The 17,476-nt window shown below is 45.5% G+C and overlaps 1 protein-coding gene across 1 annotated transcript; it reads left to right on the forward strand.

Moving 5' to 3' along the window:
• The first annotated feature begins 1,016 nt into the window (after positions 1-1,016).
• Positions 1,017-2,899, forward strand: LOC143554490 (uncharacterized protein At1g65710-like). The gene has a single exon (XM_077044232.1). The coding sequence runs from the start codon at positions 1,017-1,019 to the stop codon at positions 2,775-2,777; it is 1,761 nt and encodes a 586-aa protein (XP_076900347.1). The 3' UTR covers positions 2,778-2,899.
• Positions 2,900-17,476: the final 14,577 nt, after the last annotated feature.

Genomic DNA, 17,476 nt, shown 5'->3' on the forward strand with positions numbered 1-17,476 from the left:
TTTTGTACTATACCTGCCAAGGTATGGACAAAATAGACAAGATATGACCAAAGCAGCCCGTGAACCAATCACAGGGTGACAACTCACTGACAACAGTACGACGAGGAGCACGCTCTAGTACAAAATGTCACTATCAGCCGCTGCCTACTCACCAACCCTTGTCGTGGCACGTACATAGCCTGCAGTTGGTGGAAAAGGAATAGTACACAGCCGGCCATGTCACTATCAGCCGCTGCCTACCCACCAACCACCAGCATGGCACGTGCGTAGCCCACAGTTGGTAGAAAAGGAATATTATACAGCTGGCTGTACCTGCTTGGAAACCTACCTTCGGCTATAAATACTCCAACACCTTGGAACGGTATCATATACTATCTTATACCATCACATATCTTATCTGTTCTAGCTATTTCTCTTAATATACATTTATATTCAGAGCAATCTAGTCTGATTCTCACGCCGGAGGGTGGTCACAAGGAGGTACCCCCCCTTCTCAGTGACGAGCTCACGGTGTCTGTTTTGCAGGTCATCAGAAGAATAACCATCTTTGCCGGACCTAACCCTCGTGGGAAACATCTACTTGACCCTAAGATTATCCGTAATCTGCCGGGGTCACTTAGTGTTTCTTCACTTTCAGTTGTTTAAGGGTTTTCTGTCCTATAATAAAATCGAACACATTCTTCTCACTAAAGTGCAGTATTTGCATCGAAATAAAATGTAAACAGGTAGCAAGCTATGCAGCGAGTTAAAATTTAGAAGATAAGTGAGTTATCCCGGAAATATTAGATTATCTTAAATCTCTAAATAAAATGATCAAAATGATAGAATTATGTGGTCATTTTGAAATTTATATAAGTTGGGTGGCATGTATAGAAACGTTAGAGCGGACACCCTTTGACAACGGCTACTTTTCAACAGTCAAAATTCAATTCAAATCTATTCCTAATTTAAAACCTAACAACTATCAATCGCATTATTATTTCTTCTTCTCCTTCACTCTGCTTCTTTCACTAAAAATGGGTGCTTGCTGTAGCAAGACTACAAACCTTTCCCCACCCGAACCCAAATTCAAACCTGAGAAGAAAAGCACCCCTGTCCCCGTTCCCGTTGCGGTTTCAGTTACCGAACAAGAAGCTCCCAAGAAAGAGGTTTTCATTGTCAAGCATCGAAAGAGCCAGGAAACCGAGCGAAACCCGGATCAAGTAACCCGCAAATCGACTGATCGGAAGGAGAAAGTTTCTATTTCCACCCCGAATACCGACATTTCCCAATCGGGCGTGTCGATTGCTGAATCAGGGAAAGTGGCGGGTGCGACGGTGAGGACGTCTGGTTGTTCAAAGGAAGAGGTGGAGGCGATTTTGATTCAGTGTGGCAGGCTTAGCCGGAGCTCGTCGGGTGCGAAGCCAGCGGGTGGGGAGACGCCTGCGCGTGGACGGAGGTATTCGGGCTCCAAGAGGAGTTTTGATTTTGATATGGAAGCGGGTTTGAAGAATGACGAGGATGAAGAGACGGTGATGAGGCGAAGACAGCAACCCGAGAATCGGGTTTCGTCACCGTCTTCTACACGAAGAAGAAGCCGGGAAAGAGACCCGCAGCAACAAAGATCCGGAAGTAAAGAGAGAGGAAGCGGGTCCGGGTCCGGGGGAAGGCGAGTAAGCAGATCCCCAAATCGAAGATCCGAATCACCAAACCCTAATTCCAATTGCGCTTCGGGTACCAATCGGCCTGGGAAGATGGTTTCGGTCCCTGCCACCGATAAGAGTAACAATGCTGGTGGCGGAGAGGCGGGTGGAGTGAAAAGGATTCAAGTCAAGAGAAATGCTGGTGATGCTGTGTCAGGTGCCGTGGGCACCCGAACTGCAGCGTCCCCGCGTGCTAGATCTCCTAGGACGAACCTTCGGGTTCTGAACGAGAATCAGAACCCACAGCCGGTGACACTAAGTCGAAGCAATTCGAGGAAAGCTGAACAATCTCCTTACCGAAGGAATCCGCTCGGTGATATCGACACCAACGCGGGATCTGAGCAACCGGGCAGCAAAGTAAACAAAAACAACAGTGTTAAGAACAGCATAGCCAAAGAAGCCCAAATTATTGATGAGATCAAACCCGCAGTCGAAAATCCCAAACATGCCCAAATTGTATCGAAAACCCGGTCTTCAAGGCTGTCTCGAGACCTCGACATCAACCCGGAAGCTTTACTTGGCCCTAACCCGAACCCGAGCCCGAACCCAACATCCTATGCTAGTTTATTACTCGAAGACATCCAAAACTTCCACCAGAAAAACCCGACCACATTGGCTGCTACAGCTGCAGCACCGCCAGCTTTCTCACTCCCGGCTTGTGTGAGCAAGGCCTGCTCAATAATGGAGGCCGTAGCTGACTTAAACTCCGCCACGAGCACGAACCAATTTAAGAAAGAAAATGTTATGGAGTCCGAAAAGGTGGTTAATGATGATTTAATGGAACCAAGTTTGCATAAGTATGTGACTGTTAAAAGGGGTGGTGATGCAGATTGTGAAGAACATGAGATTGAGTCATCGGGGAGTAATAGCTTTGCGGGTAGTCAACAACTGAGTGGTTGGAAGTCGTCTTCTTGGGAGCTGAATTCGGGTGATTCTACTAATTGTTGGACTTCGAATTCGAGGTCGAATGGTCGAGATGACGTGCAAGGTCAAAAGCTGGAGTATCCGAGGAATGGGATTGGGCGTGGGCGATTGGGTGCTCATGGTAGAAGTGCTTACTCGCTGCCGAATAATGTTACGGTCACTTCGACATAGTTTGTTTGTTGTTGGTTTTGATTAGGGGCATATTTGTTTTGTTTGTTGTTGGTTGCAGACTTGCAACTGTGTAATGTGTTTGATTATTGTTTTAGAACTTGAAGAACCAGGGTTCTGTTTAGTACATTCTTGTGGGTTTGTCTATTGAATATTATTGATCAAATTTCTATTAAAAGTAGGAATTATTTGCACATTCGTTTTGCCTCAACATCCACCAGTCAAATAGTGACTTGACTCAGTACACTGTCCTTGTTGACCTCTACATTTGACCCCTTTAATTGGTTAATTATAATGTATATTTCTTACTTGTATCTAAAATGGTGAAATTTTGTAGTTCTTCATGTTTAACAAAAGGAAACTCATGGAGTGGTGATAACATTAACGGGTAGGCGTCACATTCCATCTTCATGTACATAGTATAACAAAAGTAAGACTGATCCAAGTTTAAAGACGATTGACGGTGTTATCGAGTCCCAAGATCTTGAGTTGCAAATAGCACTTTAACATATATGACTTTATGCAGGCAACCAAATATGAGTGTGACAATCTTTATGCATTGGCAATTGTATGATCAATTTAAAAAGATTAGAAGACCATGTTTTTGGACTCATGCATTAACAAAAATTAAAACGCCATTGCCGGGGATCAAACCCGGGTCACTCGCGTGACAGGCGGGAATACTTACCACTATACTACAACGACTTGTTATAAGAAAAGTAGGTTTAAATATTTGATGTTCTTATCATGTGACAGTGACCACATCAATTTATTTCAGATTTAAAAAGCTAACTAGTTTAGCCTCTTGATATAAAAAAGGTTGTGAGATGATAAAGCATTTAATCTTTTGAGGTTCAAGAAGGGGAAATGGATCACTCTTAGTGTTGAAAATTAGAAAAGGTTTCTCTGAAATGAGCAATATAGGATTTTACACTAGTATAAATCTATTCTAAAAGTAAACAATTTTAATATGAAAAGAAGAAATTAAACTTATATTTAGAAGAAAGAAATAAGACATATTTATAGAGCTAAAAAAATGGTTTTTATATTTACAGTTATCCGTGGTGGTTCAACACCCACCATCCACGTAACCAATTTGCGCGTTGTACACCATCATGCACCCATTGCACTGGCGTGATGAAGGACTTGGAGACGTGACCACAACCATAAGATTGTGAGGGCTTTGCCCATCAAAAGACCACAGCATGTAATTGCATAGCCCGTCACAATAACAATTAGCCGCATCACTTTCTTTCCATATATACCCACATCATTTCTTTCCTTATATTATAATTGTGCACACCTTTTTGCCGGATGTTTTTCACCTACATATCAATGACGTGTCATGACGTCTTTCACTTTGCCGTGATTCCACTAATACAAACAAATTTTAAAAGTCGGATCTTGATACTTACATTAGCGGGATCGTGCATACTAGCACTAAACCAACTCTCCTGTGTAAAACTTAACAAAGGTTGAGTAAAACTAAACATCAAATGTTCATGTAAAACCCATTTCATGTTATGCTTACTTTATGTAACCGCTTTTTGTAAAATATAGCTTAAACTTCTGAAAACCCAAGCCTTGTTTTTATGAACTTTTATACCATTTATATCTCATCTTTAAGACTCATTATTAACTCAAGGTCTTTCAATCTAGGACATGCACGGTAAACCGTCTGCTCGCTTTCTTGAAGATTATTATTATTATTATTCTTAGTTTTCTTCATCGACATCACTATTTTCCATGTAAGTAATTTCATCCTCGTTTTCGCTTTTATACTTTGGGGTACCTTGCATACTTACTTAAACAAAAAAGATTTAAAACTCGAATTCTCAAACCGCAAACTCTAGTTTATGTGTGATAATTGCTCGATTGTGTGTTATATGCCTCATATGATTAATTGTTAAATTTTATTGCTTTTGTTGGTTGGCCTCATCCTCATCCTCAATAAGTATGATCATATGCCCCTCATTGTAATTTGGTATTTTTACCCATTAGAAAGGAGTCTCATTTATTTATATTTATGATTTATATATCGCAATTGTTATTATTTACGGTTTCACATACGAGTTGTGGATTTTGCCTCATGCTATATATACACAAAAATCATGGAATTGCTCACCAACATTCGTGTTGACAAAATATATTTTATGCAACGTTACAGGTTTGATTATTGGTTAATCGAAGATTGAAGACTTTATTTTTATTTTGGACCGTTAGGACTATTAGTAAAATGAACCTTTTTTTTGGTATTTTGTTGTATTTCTATAAACAAGTTATGTTGTGTTTTATGTTATATGAAATGAATTTGTTGTTTAAATATTGACACTTTAATAGTGTCGTGTGCATTGAAACAATCACGTTGCGCCCCCGCATGTTCCGCCGCTTTTGGTCGTGATGTGACAAAACGCGTCTTGACCCGCAATCTGTTCCGCCTAAAACTATTGTAACCCGAAATATGTTCTGACTTGACCCCTTTCGACCCGAACCCGACTCGATCTGACCCAAACCAAATTAGATTTTTCTTGTATCAACCCATTCCAACCTTAACCTTCTAGACCAATGGCCCAATGGCCAAACCCGTTCGACCCGTTTGTTGGTTCTTAATAATAAATACATAACACGCTAAGTTCTAAGTTTTTAAAATGAAAAAAGTATACCAATTATATATTCAAATTAAGGAAAATAAAAAAATCGTTTTTATGGTGTAATGTTGTTAAAAAATATTAACGTGTGAAAAAGTTATAAATGTTTAAACGTCGTGGGGGGTAGTTGGTTTAAAATGAGGGGTGGCTATGCTACTTTTATATAAATTAAAAAACGTGTTAAAAGTTAAAGAACCAAACTTGTAATTATTCATTAATACATGATTTTGCTAAAAGACGAAATTGTTAAAAAACAAAATCGCCCTTAAATGTCTTAATCATAATGCTTTGTACTTAAATCAACAAGTTTTGTACATTTTAAAAATTAGGAGGTCTCTAAGTCATAATTTATATATAGTATAGATTGGGCCGGCCTTCACATGACTTACCAATATTTTGTGTATTTAAGATGGGTGACATGTTGACTTTTTCTACCCTTTTTTTCTTACCATTGGCGAGTTTCAATACACGGAAATCTTTTCACCGGGGAACTCAAAAAAAAGGGGTGGGGGTTGCTTGCTCCACCCATGCGAGCTCAGTGGTTCCGACTAGACGCCCCGCCCGCCTTAAGGGTAGCTCGTCGCCCTCCATCTTTGTCTTAGCACAACAACCCTCCAAGTTCTTTTAATATCAACTTACACCGTGAAACACCAATTACATCAATATTTATTTATATCAAAATAGAAGGAAAACGGGCAACAAATTGCGCCGCTAGTCCCTTTTGGATTGCAATACCAAGTCTTATATAAACTACATCGATTGATCTTGGGATTGTAACATTACTATGCATAACCCGTTGAACTCAGCTAAGTAGCTTCACAACTTGGCCACAAGGAACCCAAAAGTATCTGAAGAGGTATGTACCCGCCTCAACAACGAGCGAGGCGGGTCAACCCACAAGATATAGACAAGAGGCTTGAAATGTCACAAAGCCAAAACCTATGCGCATGGCGCATATCACATATGCTCAGGCATCATATGCCCAGGCACCACACATGCTCAGGCATCATATGCCCAGGCACCACACATGCTCAGGCATCATACGCCCAGGCACACATATGCTCACGCATATCACATATGCGCGTGGCGCATCAGCGCGCGGCGCATATCACATCTGCGCATGAAACATCTGCGCGTGAGAATAAAAGAGAAAACCTCGCGCATCCTCAGGATTGGCGCATATCGCGCATGCACATAATCAACCTCGTCCTTATCCAAATCAGGATTAGGGCAACCTTGATTGTGCACGTCAGCCAACCTTCCAGAAGGTATCTTTTTAAGGAATAAGAATATGCTGATGTTGACAGCTGCCAAATGAAAGATGGACAGCTCAGCATGACACATGTGCTACCACGTGATTACAACCAATGAGAAAGCACCAGGTGTCCCAGAGGACACGTGGCGCAGAGCAATTGGAGGAGGCCAACAAGGCTGAGCCCAATCAGTGGAAACCCTAGCACTATAAATACAGCATCAACTCCACAAGGAAAAGATCATCCAACAACTGACAGTTACAGCCAGTAACATACTCATTCATTCACATTCAATCATATTCACTCACAGACAGATATAGTCAGTTACATTCTCAATCACAGAAATCTACAGAGTATTCAGCTATTAAGCAATACTCTCCAGATTTCCTTACTCTCATAACATTATCTTCTCCTACAGATACTTATTCTCACACCGGAGGGTTACCCCAAAGAGGACCCCTCTGTCCCTTTCTGAGGGGTAAGTTAACGGTGCTGTTCATTTTGTAGGTGGAAGAACACAGATCCAAGAAAACCATCGGTGAAAGAGTATAATCACACCCGAGGAAAGTAGATCGTCTACCAGTGAGTCGATCCACGCTTCTTCATTGGCGCCATCCACTGTTACAACGGCAATCAGATCTCATCAGATCTATATATAAAACCAAAATCACCATAGTTTCTGGCGTTCATACCGTAGATCAAGTTCTGGAGGATATTGAACGTGAGGACGTTAATGAGGGACAACAGTTTCTGAGGGGGCCGCGTGATTCTACGCGCACCACCGGTAACCGTCCCTTCATCACAACTCCTCACGGCCAGACTGAAACTCCTCCAGACGATCTCACGTTACAAAATCTTGCCGGCGCAAAACAAAAGGGACCAATGGGTCCAGAAGATGAAACAAATGATCCTAAAGAATGGCTCATAAACGAGCAACGGCGCCTAATGGACAAGTACAATGAGATGGTCAAGCAGAAAAAGCTAGCCGACTTAACACAAAGGCAAGCGCTTGATAATCAAACTGTTCATGCAACAAAAAGGCCGCGCGCGCCGGAAGAAGGACATTCTGTTCACACTGCACACACTGAGTTCAGTGATGAAGAAGTGCATAGCATGAGGAAGACGCGGGATACTCATGCAGGAGGCTCACAGCTCTGCGCGCCTGTGAACATGGCGCCTGGAGCCAGAGCCGATTTGGATCTGCACATGCCGTACAGCCCACCAGTCAGAGGGCAAGTGGACGTAACCACACCGTACAGACCAGCCATCTTGGTGAAACACTCAAAGTTCACTGCGCGCATCGCGCAGGCTCCCATCCAACACAAAACCAAGATGCCAAGTGGTTTGGGCAAGTATGACGGCACAACAGATCCAGACGATTTCTTGCAAGGTTTCTACAACACGGGAAACCTAGAGAGCTGGACGATGCCAACATGGTGTCATATGTTTGCTCGCTGCCTCACGGGCGCAGCGCGGGTCTGGTTCGAGAGCTTGCCGACTGGGCAAATTGATGGGTTCGAGGAACTATTAGAAAAGTTCCAAGCCCACTTCGTGCAGCAGCGCAGACACACGCGCGATCCTGATGACATCATGCACTGCGTGCGCAGGAATGATGAAACGATTGAAGACTACATCACTCGTTTCAATCAGGAGTCTCTGGCAATCGGAGGTATAACCGAACAACTCCTGCGCGTGGCCTTTATACAAGGCGCGCGCAGTGATCAACTCCGCAGAGCTCTCGTAAGTCGAGATGGCATGCCCACCACGTGGGCCAAGTTAATGGAAGCATCGCGAGTTTTCGCGAGGAATGAAAAACAAATTGCCCAAGATAGGGCAAGAGAAAGAGCGCATCAAGCTGAGACACCGAGCAGCAAAGAAAAGTGGGGCAAGCAGAACTCTGTATGGTCAAGGTTGCAACCAACCAGTTTTTCTCCCGCAGAAAAACAGGCGCAACCAAGCTCACCTCAGCCCCAAAAAGACAATCGTAATCGCGGGGAAGGTGACAAGAGGGAGGGCGGCAGAGATCCTAGCAGACCTCTGCCAAGAATATGGACTCCCCTCACTAAAACGCCTTCACAGGTGTTAAGCACTGAGAATGTCCAATTCAAAAGCCCCAAGCCACTACACTACAAGGGACCATCAGACAGTGGCAAGTACTGTGAATTTCACAAGTCCACAGGACACAACACAGATGCATGCCACCACTTGAAGGATGCAATTGAGAAGGATGTGAAATCAGGCAAGCTGGCTCACCTGGTAAAAAACTCAAGAACAGAAAATGAACAACCAGAAGGAGCCTCTGCCAGTAAAAAGTACAAAAGAATCTGTGTAGCTGAGGGAGGAAGGCAAGGGCAAACATCAAGAAAGAGAAGCGCGCAAATCCCAGGAGATTGGCGCGAGCAACAAGTCATCTTCCCAAGAATCAGGGGAGGCCCTTCCATCAGCAGTCCTCTTGTTATCACTACACACATTGCTCATTACGAAGTGTCAAAAGTCCTGGTGGACACTGGCAGTGAATCAGACATAATGTATGAGCAATGTTTCAGGAAACTGGATCCGGCAGACCAAGCAAGGCTTGAAATTGTGAATGCACCGATCTCTGGTGTTTCCAATGAAATCATTCATCCCCTAGGTCAAATACAATTTGAACTAACCATGGGGGATGAGAAACACAAGCGAGCCGAAGTTGTCAACTTCTTGGTCTTGCCCACCACTTCTTGCCACAATATGATCTTGGGTAGGGGAACGATTGCACAATTCAACGCCATACCGTCGCCAGCGCACGGCGCGTTGGGGTTCCCAACACCAACAGGTGTAACTTTTGTATACCGAGATCATTTGTGCGCAGTGACAAGTACTCCGCGGGAGGGGAGAATGAAAATTCCAATGGCAGAAAACGCGCCAGAGGAATGGATTCTCAACCCGAAATTCCCGGAGCAAAAAATCACAATTGGCGCTACGTTATCAGACGACACGAGGCTGAGAATGAAAAGGTTGCTCACAGCATATATGTCGGTCTTCGCGTGGCAGCACTCTGATATGACTGGGGTTCCGCGCGACCTGGCGCAGCATTCTCTAAACACCTTCAAGTCTGTAGAGCCAATTGCTCAAAAGAAGAGAATCATGGGGGATGAAAAGGCGAGGGCCATGAATGAGCAGGTTGAGGATCTACTGCGCGCAAACATCATCCGCCCGATACGATACCAGACGTGGGTAGCCAATCCTGTGATGGTAAAGAAAAGTAACGGGTCGTGGAGGATGTGCATTGACTTCAAGGACCTCAACAAAGCGTGCCCAAAGGATTGTTACCCCCTACCAAACATCGATGCAAAGGTGGACTCCGTGGCGCCATTCAAGCTAAAATGTTTTCTGGATGCATACAAAGGTTATCACCAGATTCAAATGGCACAACAAGATGAGGACAAGACCGCATTTAGAACTGACAAGGGTGTTTTTTGCTACACAAAAATGCCCTTTGGTTTAAAAAATGCGGGCGCAACCTACCAAAGACTTATGGATTCCGTTTTCAGCGAGCAAATCGGAAGAAACCTAGAAGTCTATGTGGATGATTTGGTGATCAAGAGCAGGGAGGAAAAGCAAATGCTCAAAGACATCGAAGAAACCCTTGGGCGCCTAAAGGAAGTTAACATGAAGCTCAATCCGAGCAAATGTACTTTCGACGTACTTGAGGGAAAATTTCTAGGTGTAATGGTCACCAAGGATGGTTTCAAGGTGAACCCTGAGAAGGTGGAGGTCATCCTTGACATGCCCTCGCCATCCACCATGAAAGAAGTTCAGAAGCTGAATGGTAGATTGGTATCAATCAACAGGTTCCTAGCGAACCATGCAACCAAATCTACCCCGTTTGTCAATACATTGAGAAACTGCTTAAAGAAAAGTCAGTTCAAATGGACTCCTGAGGCCGAGCAGGCATTCAGTGAGATTAAAGAATGTTTGATAAATCTCCCCGCGCTCACAGCTCCTCTTCCTGGTGAAACTTTGACATTATACCTATCAGCAGGAGAGCGCGCCATCGGCGCAGTATTATTGGTGGATCGCAAGGGAATCCAAACGCCAATATACTATATGAGTCGGGTGCTGACAGATCCTGAGACGCGCTACTCCATCATGGAAAAGTTAGTTTTATCACTGACACACGCATCACGCAAGCTTCATAGATATTTCAATGGTCATCCCATTGAAGTTCTGACTGGTTACAACATCCAGCAAGTCTTGCGGCGCCCCGCGCTCTCAGGAAGGCTGACAAAGTGGGCGCTGGAATTAGGAGAGCACACGATCTCCTATAAGCCCCGTCCAGCAATAAAGGGACAAGTCTTGGCGGATTTCATTGCAGAAGTCCCAGAAGGAAGAATTGAAGAGGCTCAGCGCGAGGTAGACCCTCCGCGAGCCAATGATGAAGAAAATGTTTGGAGATTGTTCACTGACGGAGCTTCAAACAATGAAGGGTCCGGCGCAGGCCTCAAACTGGTGGATCCAGAGAATCATGAATATACTTACGCCATCAGGTTGGACTTCAAGAGCACCAACAATGAGGCTGAGTATGAAGCCCTGCTGGCTGGCCTGCGCATCGCGCACAAATTCGGGGTTAAGAAGCTAGAGGCCCATGTTGATTCATACTTGGTAGCAGCACAGGTCAATGGCCTTTATGATGCCAAGGAGAACACCATGCCTCTATACCTAGAGCAGGCAAAAAAGCTCATCGAGCAATTTGACTGCTTCAAAATCATTCATATTCCGCGCAGTGAAAACAAATCTGCAGACGCGCTGAGTAAGATGGCATCAACCAGTTTTGATCACTTTGGCAAAGAGGTCAGGGTAGAAGTAATGAGCAACCCGTCGGTGGTAGCGAAGTCTGTCCTGGTAACTCATACAACCCCTTCATCATGGATAACTCCAATAATGGAATTCTTGAAGGAGGGAAAGGTACCAGATGATCGCGCGCAAGCGAGGAAGATAAGACACAAGGCGCAGAACTATGAACTGCTTGACGGTACATTATATCGACGTTCTTTTCTTGGGCCGCTCATGAAATGCCTAGATGCTGAGGAAGCAAGCTATGTGATCAGAGAGATACACGAAGGAATCTGTGGAATTCATGCTGGCCCGCGCATGGTGGTTGCCAAGGCAATAAGCGCAGGCTACTATTGGCCAGGCATGTACTTGGACGCTCTAAAGGAGATCCAAAAATGCAAAGCATGTCAGAGCTATGCGCCAAACACCATGCGGCCAAGAACAACTTGATTCCAGTAACCTCAGCATGGCCTTTTCACAAATGGGCAATCGACATTGTGGGTCCCCTACCGCAAGCGCCTGGGCGAGTAAAATTTTTGGTAGTGGCAATAGACTATTTCACAAAATAGGTTGAAGCCAAGCCACTAACAAAAATCACAGCCGAAGTGATAAAACAGTTTATCTGGAGCCACATCATATGCCGTTTTGGCTTGCCCATGGAAATTGTGAGCGATAATGGCAAGCAATTCACTGACAAGAAGATATCCAGCTGGCTCAAGGAATTGCGCATCAACCAAATTTTCACTTCAGTCTATCACCCTCAGGGGAATGGACAAGTGGAACGCGCGAACCAAAGCTTGTTAAATGGGTTGAAGAAAAGGTTAGAGGGAGAATCCCATTCTTGGGTCGAAGAGCTACCTAATGTCCTGTGGGCACACAGGACATTAACCAAAACCAACAATGGCGAATCCCCGTTCAGCCTAACCTATGGAACAGAGGCAATGATTCCAGCAGAAATTGGATGCCCATCCCATAGAGTACTCATGATGAACAAGATCGATAACGAGCGCGAAAGAAGGTTGGATCTCAACTTACTTGAAGGGCGCAGAGAGGCGGCTATCATCAGTGAAGCCAAGTACAAGAAAAAGCTGGAAAAATATTACAACCAGCGCGTGAAAGAATGCCACTTCAAGAAAAATGATTTTGTCCTTCGAAACAATGAAGCAAGCCGCGCGATACCACCGGGAAAAATGTCCCCCAATTGGGAGGGACCATATCAAGTCTTGGAAGAATTGGGAAAAGGCGCATACGCCTTAAAAGATTTGAATGGAAAGAAGATACCGCGCGCATGGAACGCGGCACAGCTTAGAAAATGTTTCATGTAAAAATTGTCAAGTTTGTAATCAAGGCTTGCTAAGCCATTATGAATGATGATACGCGCTATTTTCTCTTAATGTGGATTCTATCACCTTTTGCATACATGTTTCACACTTCCCTTTGTTAGTTTTGAGCAATATGACAACATTGTATTGACATCAAAACGAAATAAAACGAAGTAAAACATACATGCGCGAGCTTCAAGCTCAAACGCGTTAACGAGTCTTAACTCTAAAACGTCAGGGCCTTAGCCCAATTCTATTACCTATTGCATACATGTTTCACACTTCCCTTTGTTAGTTTTGAGCAATATGACAACATTGTATTGACATCAAAACGAAATAAAACGAAGTAAAACATACATGCACGAGCTTCAAGCTCAAACGCGTTAACGAGTCTTAACTCTAAAACGTCAGGACCTTAGCCCAATTCTATTACCTCTTGCATACATGTTTCACACTTCCCTTTATTAATTTTGAGCAATATGACAACACAATATTGACATCAAAACAAAATAAAACGAAGTAAAACATACATGCGCAAGCGCGTTAAAGAGTCTTAACTCTAAAACGTCAGGGCCTTAGCCCAATAATGTGAGCCTTAGCTCAAACAACTCACAACATCCATCCTACATGCTGCGCAGCCTGACCATAAAATACCTAAACACAACTAAGGCAAAGCAAGTGCCAAAACATAGTTGTCAAGGTCTCAGGTTGGGGTCGCGCATGAAATTGTATTGGATATCTGAGTAACACATGGACGCGTAAAGGCTAAAAAACTCATTATTCCATAAACGCGCGATAACGTCGCGCAAAAGAGGAATAATGAAAGCGCCAAGACACGTGTCAACATAATCAAGATATGGAAAAATCACTTACAATATGGCAAGGGTTAAGTATAATAAATTCCTTACAACCTTGCTCTTATTCCAACGTGCAAGCATATCTTATATTCAACAAGCAAACATGCGATATAAAGAGATCAATGGGGAATGCGCAAGATGCGAAGAAGGGAAAAACATAATTTCATTCCAAGGCGTTGAAATTTACAAGTTTACAAGATGAGATACAAACTACAAAAAAAAAAAAAAAAAAAAAAAAAAACATGAAGGGCTTCTCAAGTCTCCACGTTGACATCAGCCTCTTCATCATCCTCATCCTCGCCCTCAGCATCTGGCGCAGCCTGCTCCTCATCATCTCCAAACTGACCATAGTCAAGTTGTTCATCTTGAATGGAGTCTTCGAGCGTGACAGTGTCAGGAGCGGATCCTTTGGCCACGCCAGAGCCGCTAGTAACGCCAGCATTCTCCGCGCCATCGTCGCCGCCAGCCCCTTCGCACTCGTCAAGTAATTTCTTTAGCGCGCCGAGGTCGGGCTGGTCAGCAAGCGCGGATATCTGCAAATCAAAAGCAAAAATATGAGTACAAAAAGACTTAGAAAATAAGTCAAGGCAATCTCATTAAGGTTAAAATACCTGCGCAAGGATGGGAATGGGAGTGTTCATGTACTTCTCCCCCATCGCGGTCATTTCCGCGCAGGCAGCGTTGCTCTGATAAGGGTACTCGGATGGGTTCTTCTTCAACATGCCATATTCATAACCGTCCGTGAACCCTTCAGCTCGGCCCACCAAGCGCGCGGCAGCGTTGCAATCCATCACCAGGGCCTGAAACTCGTTTGAGTATTTCATCGCATAAGCGCAACGAGTCATGCCCTGTGAGATCAGCCATAGGCGATCCTGCGCGAGGCCAGCAACAGACGTCTCGAGGGCAGGAACCTGAGAGTTTAATAACTCAACAGTTTCCTTAGTCTTTTTTAGCTCCTCTTTTGTCGGACGCTGCTGCCGCCAAGATTTCTTCTTTTTCCGCCCGCGCAGCATCAAGTGCTTCCTGGCTAGAAGCTGCCGTCGCCAGGGCTTCATCTTTATCGGCCTGCGCGGCCGCCAGCTCCTTCTTCACGCGCAACCTCACTCTCCAGTGAAGATTTTTCAGTGACAGACTGGACAAGAGCCTGGTTACGCGCCTCCGCCTCAAGCTCCAAGTCGCGCGCTCTGCGCGCGTACTTGGCAGCATCCGCCTCCGCCGCCTGCAGCTTCTCCCGCGCCGCCTGAAGCTCATGCCCGCGCTTCACGAAGGCGCTGTTGGCACTGGCTCTGTTCTCACTGAGCTCGGCTTGGAGCTATTCAGCTCTCTCGCGAGCATCAGAAAGATGCCAAGCAGACACCTTAGCCTCTTGCTTGGCTTCCGCAAGAGCATCACGTACTTTTACGTAATCAGAGCGAAGCTCTTGGGAGGCAGCAAAGAAGGCCGACCCAGCAAACATGTGATCGTTGAGCAGGTCGTCGCGAGCGCGGTCCTCCTGGAACCTCCTTTCAGATGGAGGCACAGCATGAGCCCAGAACTCCGCACACACCCCCATGGACTGAAATGTGCTATCTTCATTAATATTCCATCTCGGGCGGTAAGTGTGATCGGTTTCCTGCAAAGACAAAGAAATTATCTAAGTCATCAAAACATTAAGATGGAAGTCCGCGCAGCGGAACAAAAAATAACCTATACCTGCGGGGAAGAAGCAGAAAAGTCATCGCCGGCCCTAAGAGAAGGCTCTGCCGCGAAACCTCGTGGCGCAGCAGGGCTGGCGCGGGCGCCCGCGGAGTCTTCAACTTCAAACTCCTCACCCTCCTCTGAAATAGGCCTCTTCTCCTGCGACCTAGAATCAAAATCGGTCTCGCGGGGAGGGCTGTGCGCAGGAGGAGGTGAGGGAGGTCTCGACGCAGCCAAGTCAGCGCGCAAGACGGCCTCCTGCTCCTTAGTAATGCCGATGAGGGGAGATTCATCGCTTGCAGGAGCAGGAGCAGAGCCAACGGCGCTGGGAACGGCGCCAGGAGTGCCGCCAGAAGCTTGTGCACCAGCTACGGCTTCTATGAAAAAATCAACAACAAGAAATGGTTCAGGACTTGATCTAAAAGAGTCAGAAAATAAGAGCGCAATACGTACCTTGGCGCAACTCCGTTCGCGCAGCAAACATCGCCATGAAGTCCATTCTACCCTTCTTTGAGGGTAAAACGGGGGACTTCGAAGCGACCTCCGGCGCAGCCTCGGCATCTTGTTGCGCTGTCGCCGGCTCTACAAACATTTGAGTAAGACAAGATTCATTAGTAATCCTATAAGGATCGCGCTCATAGAAACATAAAGGATAAGCAAAGTTTACCTGTCGCGGGCGTTTCCGCCGCGCGAAGGGAAGAGGTAGCGGCACCATGCCTCAGGTGGACAGGAGGTCTGCCCACTTTTATAGGCAGGGAAGACAAGGAAACCTTGGTGGTAAACTCTTGGGTTTTCCCAAATCCCCCCGCCTGAGTAGGAGGGTCCTGAACAACAGGGGCAACATCAGTTTTCTGTTTCTTACTGGCCCCTGCGCCAGTTTTCCCCTTAGCTTTACGCTTTAGTTGGGGCGCCTCCTCCTCCTCCTCCTCTTCCGCGAGCTCCAGCTCGTAATTTTCGAGCGCATCTACAATACATGCAACAGAAGTGTTAGCAAAATTTGGCATTATAAAGGAAAACGCATAAGTACAAAGGCTTACCAGGCGCATCGCTGTCAAAGACAAATCCCAGATCAACAGGGATGAACATGTCATCAAAGCGATCAGGGAAACCAACCTCCCCAGCGCCAAGCGCGACGGAGCCACCCTCCATGTGCTCATCATAGGCAGCATGGATATACTCCTTGGTGACTGCACAAAACAAGTCAAATGATATCAGCAAAAAGTATTATATTCGCGCAAAAGTAAAGCAGTGAGATAAACTTACGCAGCCCGTCGACTTGGATAACGGGCTCAAGCGCGCTGTCCTCCCACCTCTTGCTCATACCAACCCCCACCAGCGCCTCCTCACAAATGTTCTTGGCGGGGGATGGTTCAGCGGTCAGCTTATTAACCCAGGCGCCAGTTGGGTTCTTGAGGACACCCACATCCGCAGGCGCAGAAGAAATCGAGCGCATGGTCATACGGATGGGGATCACACCAGCCCTTATATAAAAAAACCTCTCAGACCAGTCATGAAGGCTCTTGAATGAAACAGTGGAGCACTTCACCTTCTGACTGCGAGGAACGAAGGAGAACCAACTGTCTTGGATCTTGGGCTTGTAAAAAAATTGAAAGCGCCGAGGGGTGGGCTCCTCGCGCTGGGATTTGCACATGAACTCAAAGTGAGTCATGCGCACAAGTCCAAATGGATGGACTTGGGATATATGAATCCCATAAAACTGAAGCACCGCACCCACAAACCTTGTCATCGGAAGACGAAGGTTGCAGTGGGTGAAAAAATGGCTATATAGGGATATATAGCCGGCAGGCGGGTCCGCCGCCGTTTGCCCGGCTGCAGGCAACATGCAGCCAAACAGGGTGGGAAAACCCTGAGAGGCTATAAGGCTGTCAAGATCAGCCTGCCTCAATTTGCAGGGGATTTCATTCCACCTCTTCACCGCCTTGGTCCTCCCTACCTCCTCCGATGAGCCCTCAGCAGCCTTCTTCCCCTTGCCGGTCTTCTTCAATGTAGACATGACTAACGATTTTATACGGCAATGGATGGGGGAGATTATATTGTCTGAACTATCAGACATACAACTGTAAAATCAAACAAGGGAAACTTCTGAAGAACAGATAGCTGGAAGCAGAACAA

The sequence above is a fragment of the Bidens hawaiensis genome, unplaced genomic scaffold (assembly GCF_021521415.1).
Source record: "Bidens hawaiensis isolate Kalapana, Puna unplaced genomic scaffold, B.hawaiensis_p1.1 tig00017718_1, whole genome shotgun sequence".
Lineage (NCBI taxonomy): Eukaryota > Viridiplantae > Streptophyta > Magnoliopsida > Asterales > Asteraceae > Bidens > Bidens hawaiensis.

Excerpts from the sequence above, each read along its gene's own strand:
- LOC143554490 (XM_077044232.1), top strand. The coding sequence starts at position 1,017 with ATGGGTGCTTGCTGTAGCAAGACTACAAACCTTTCCCCACCCGAACCC.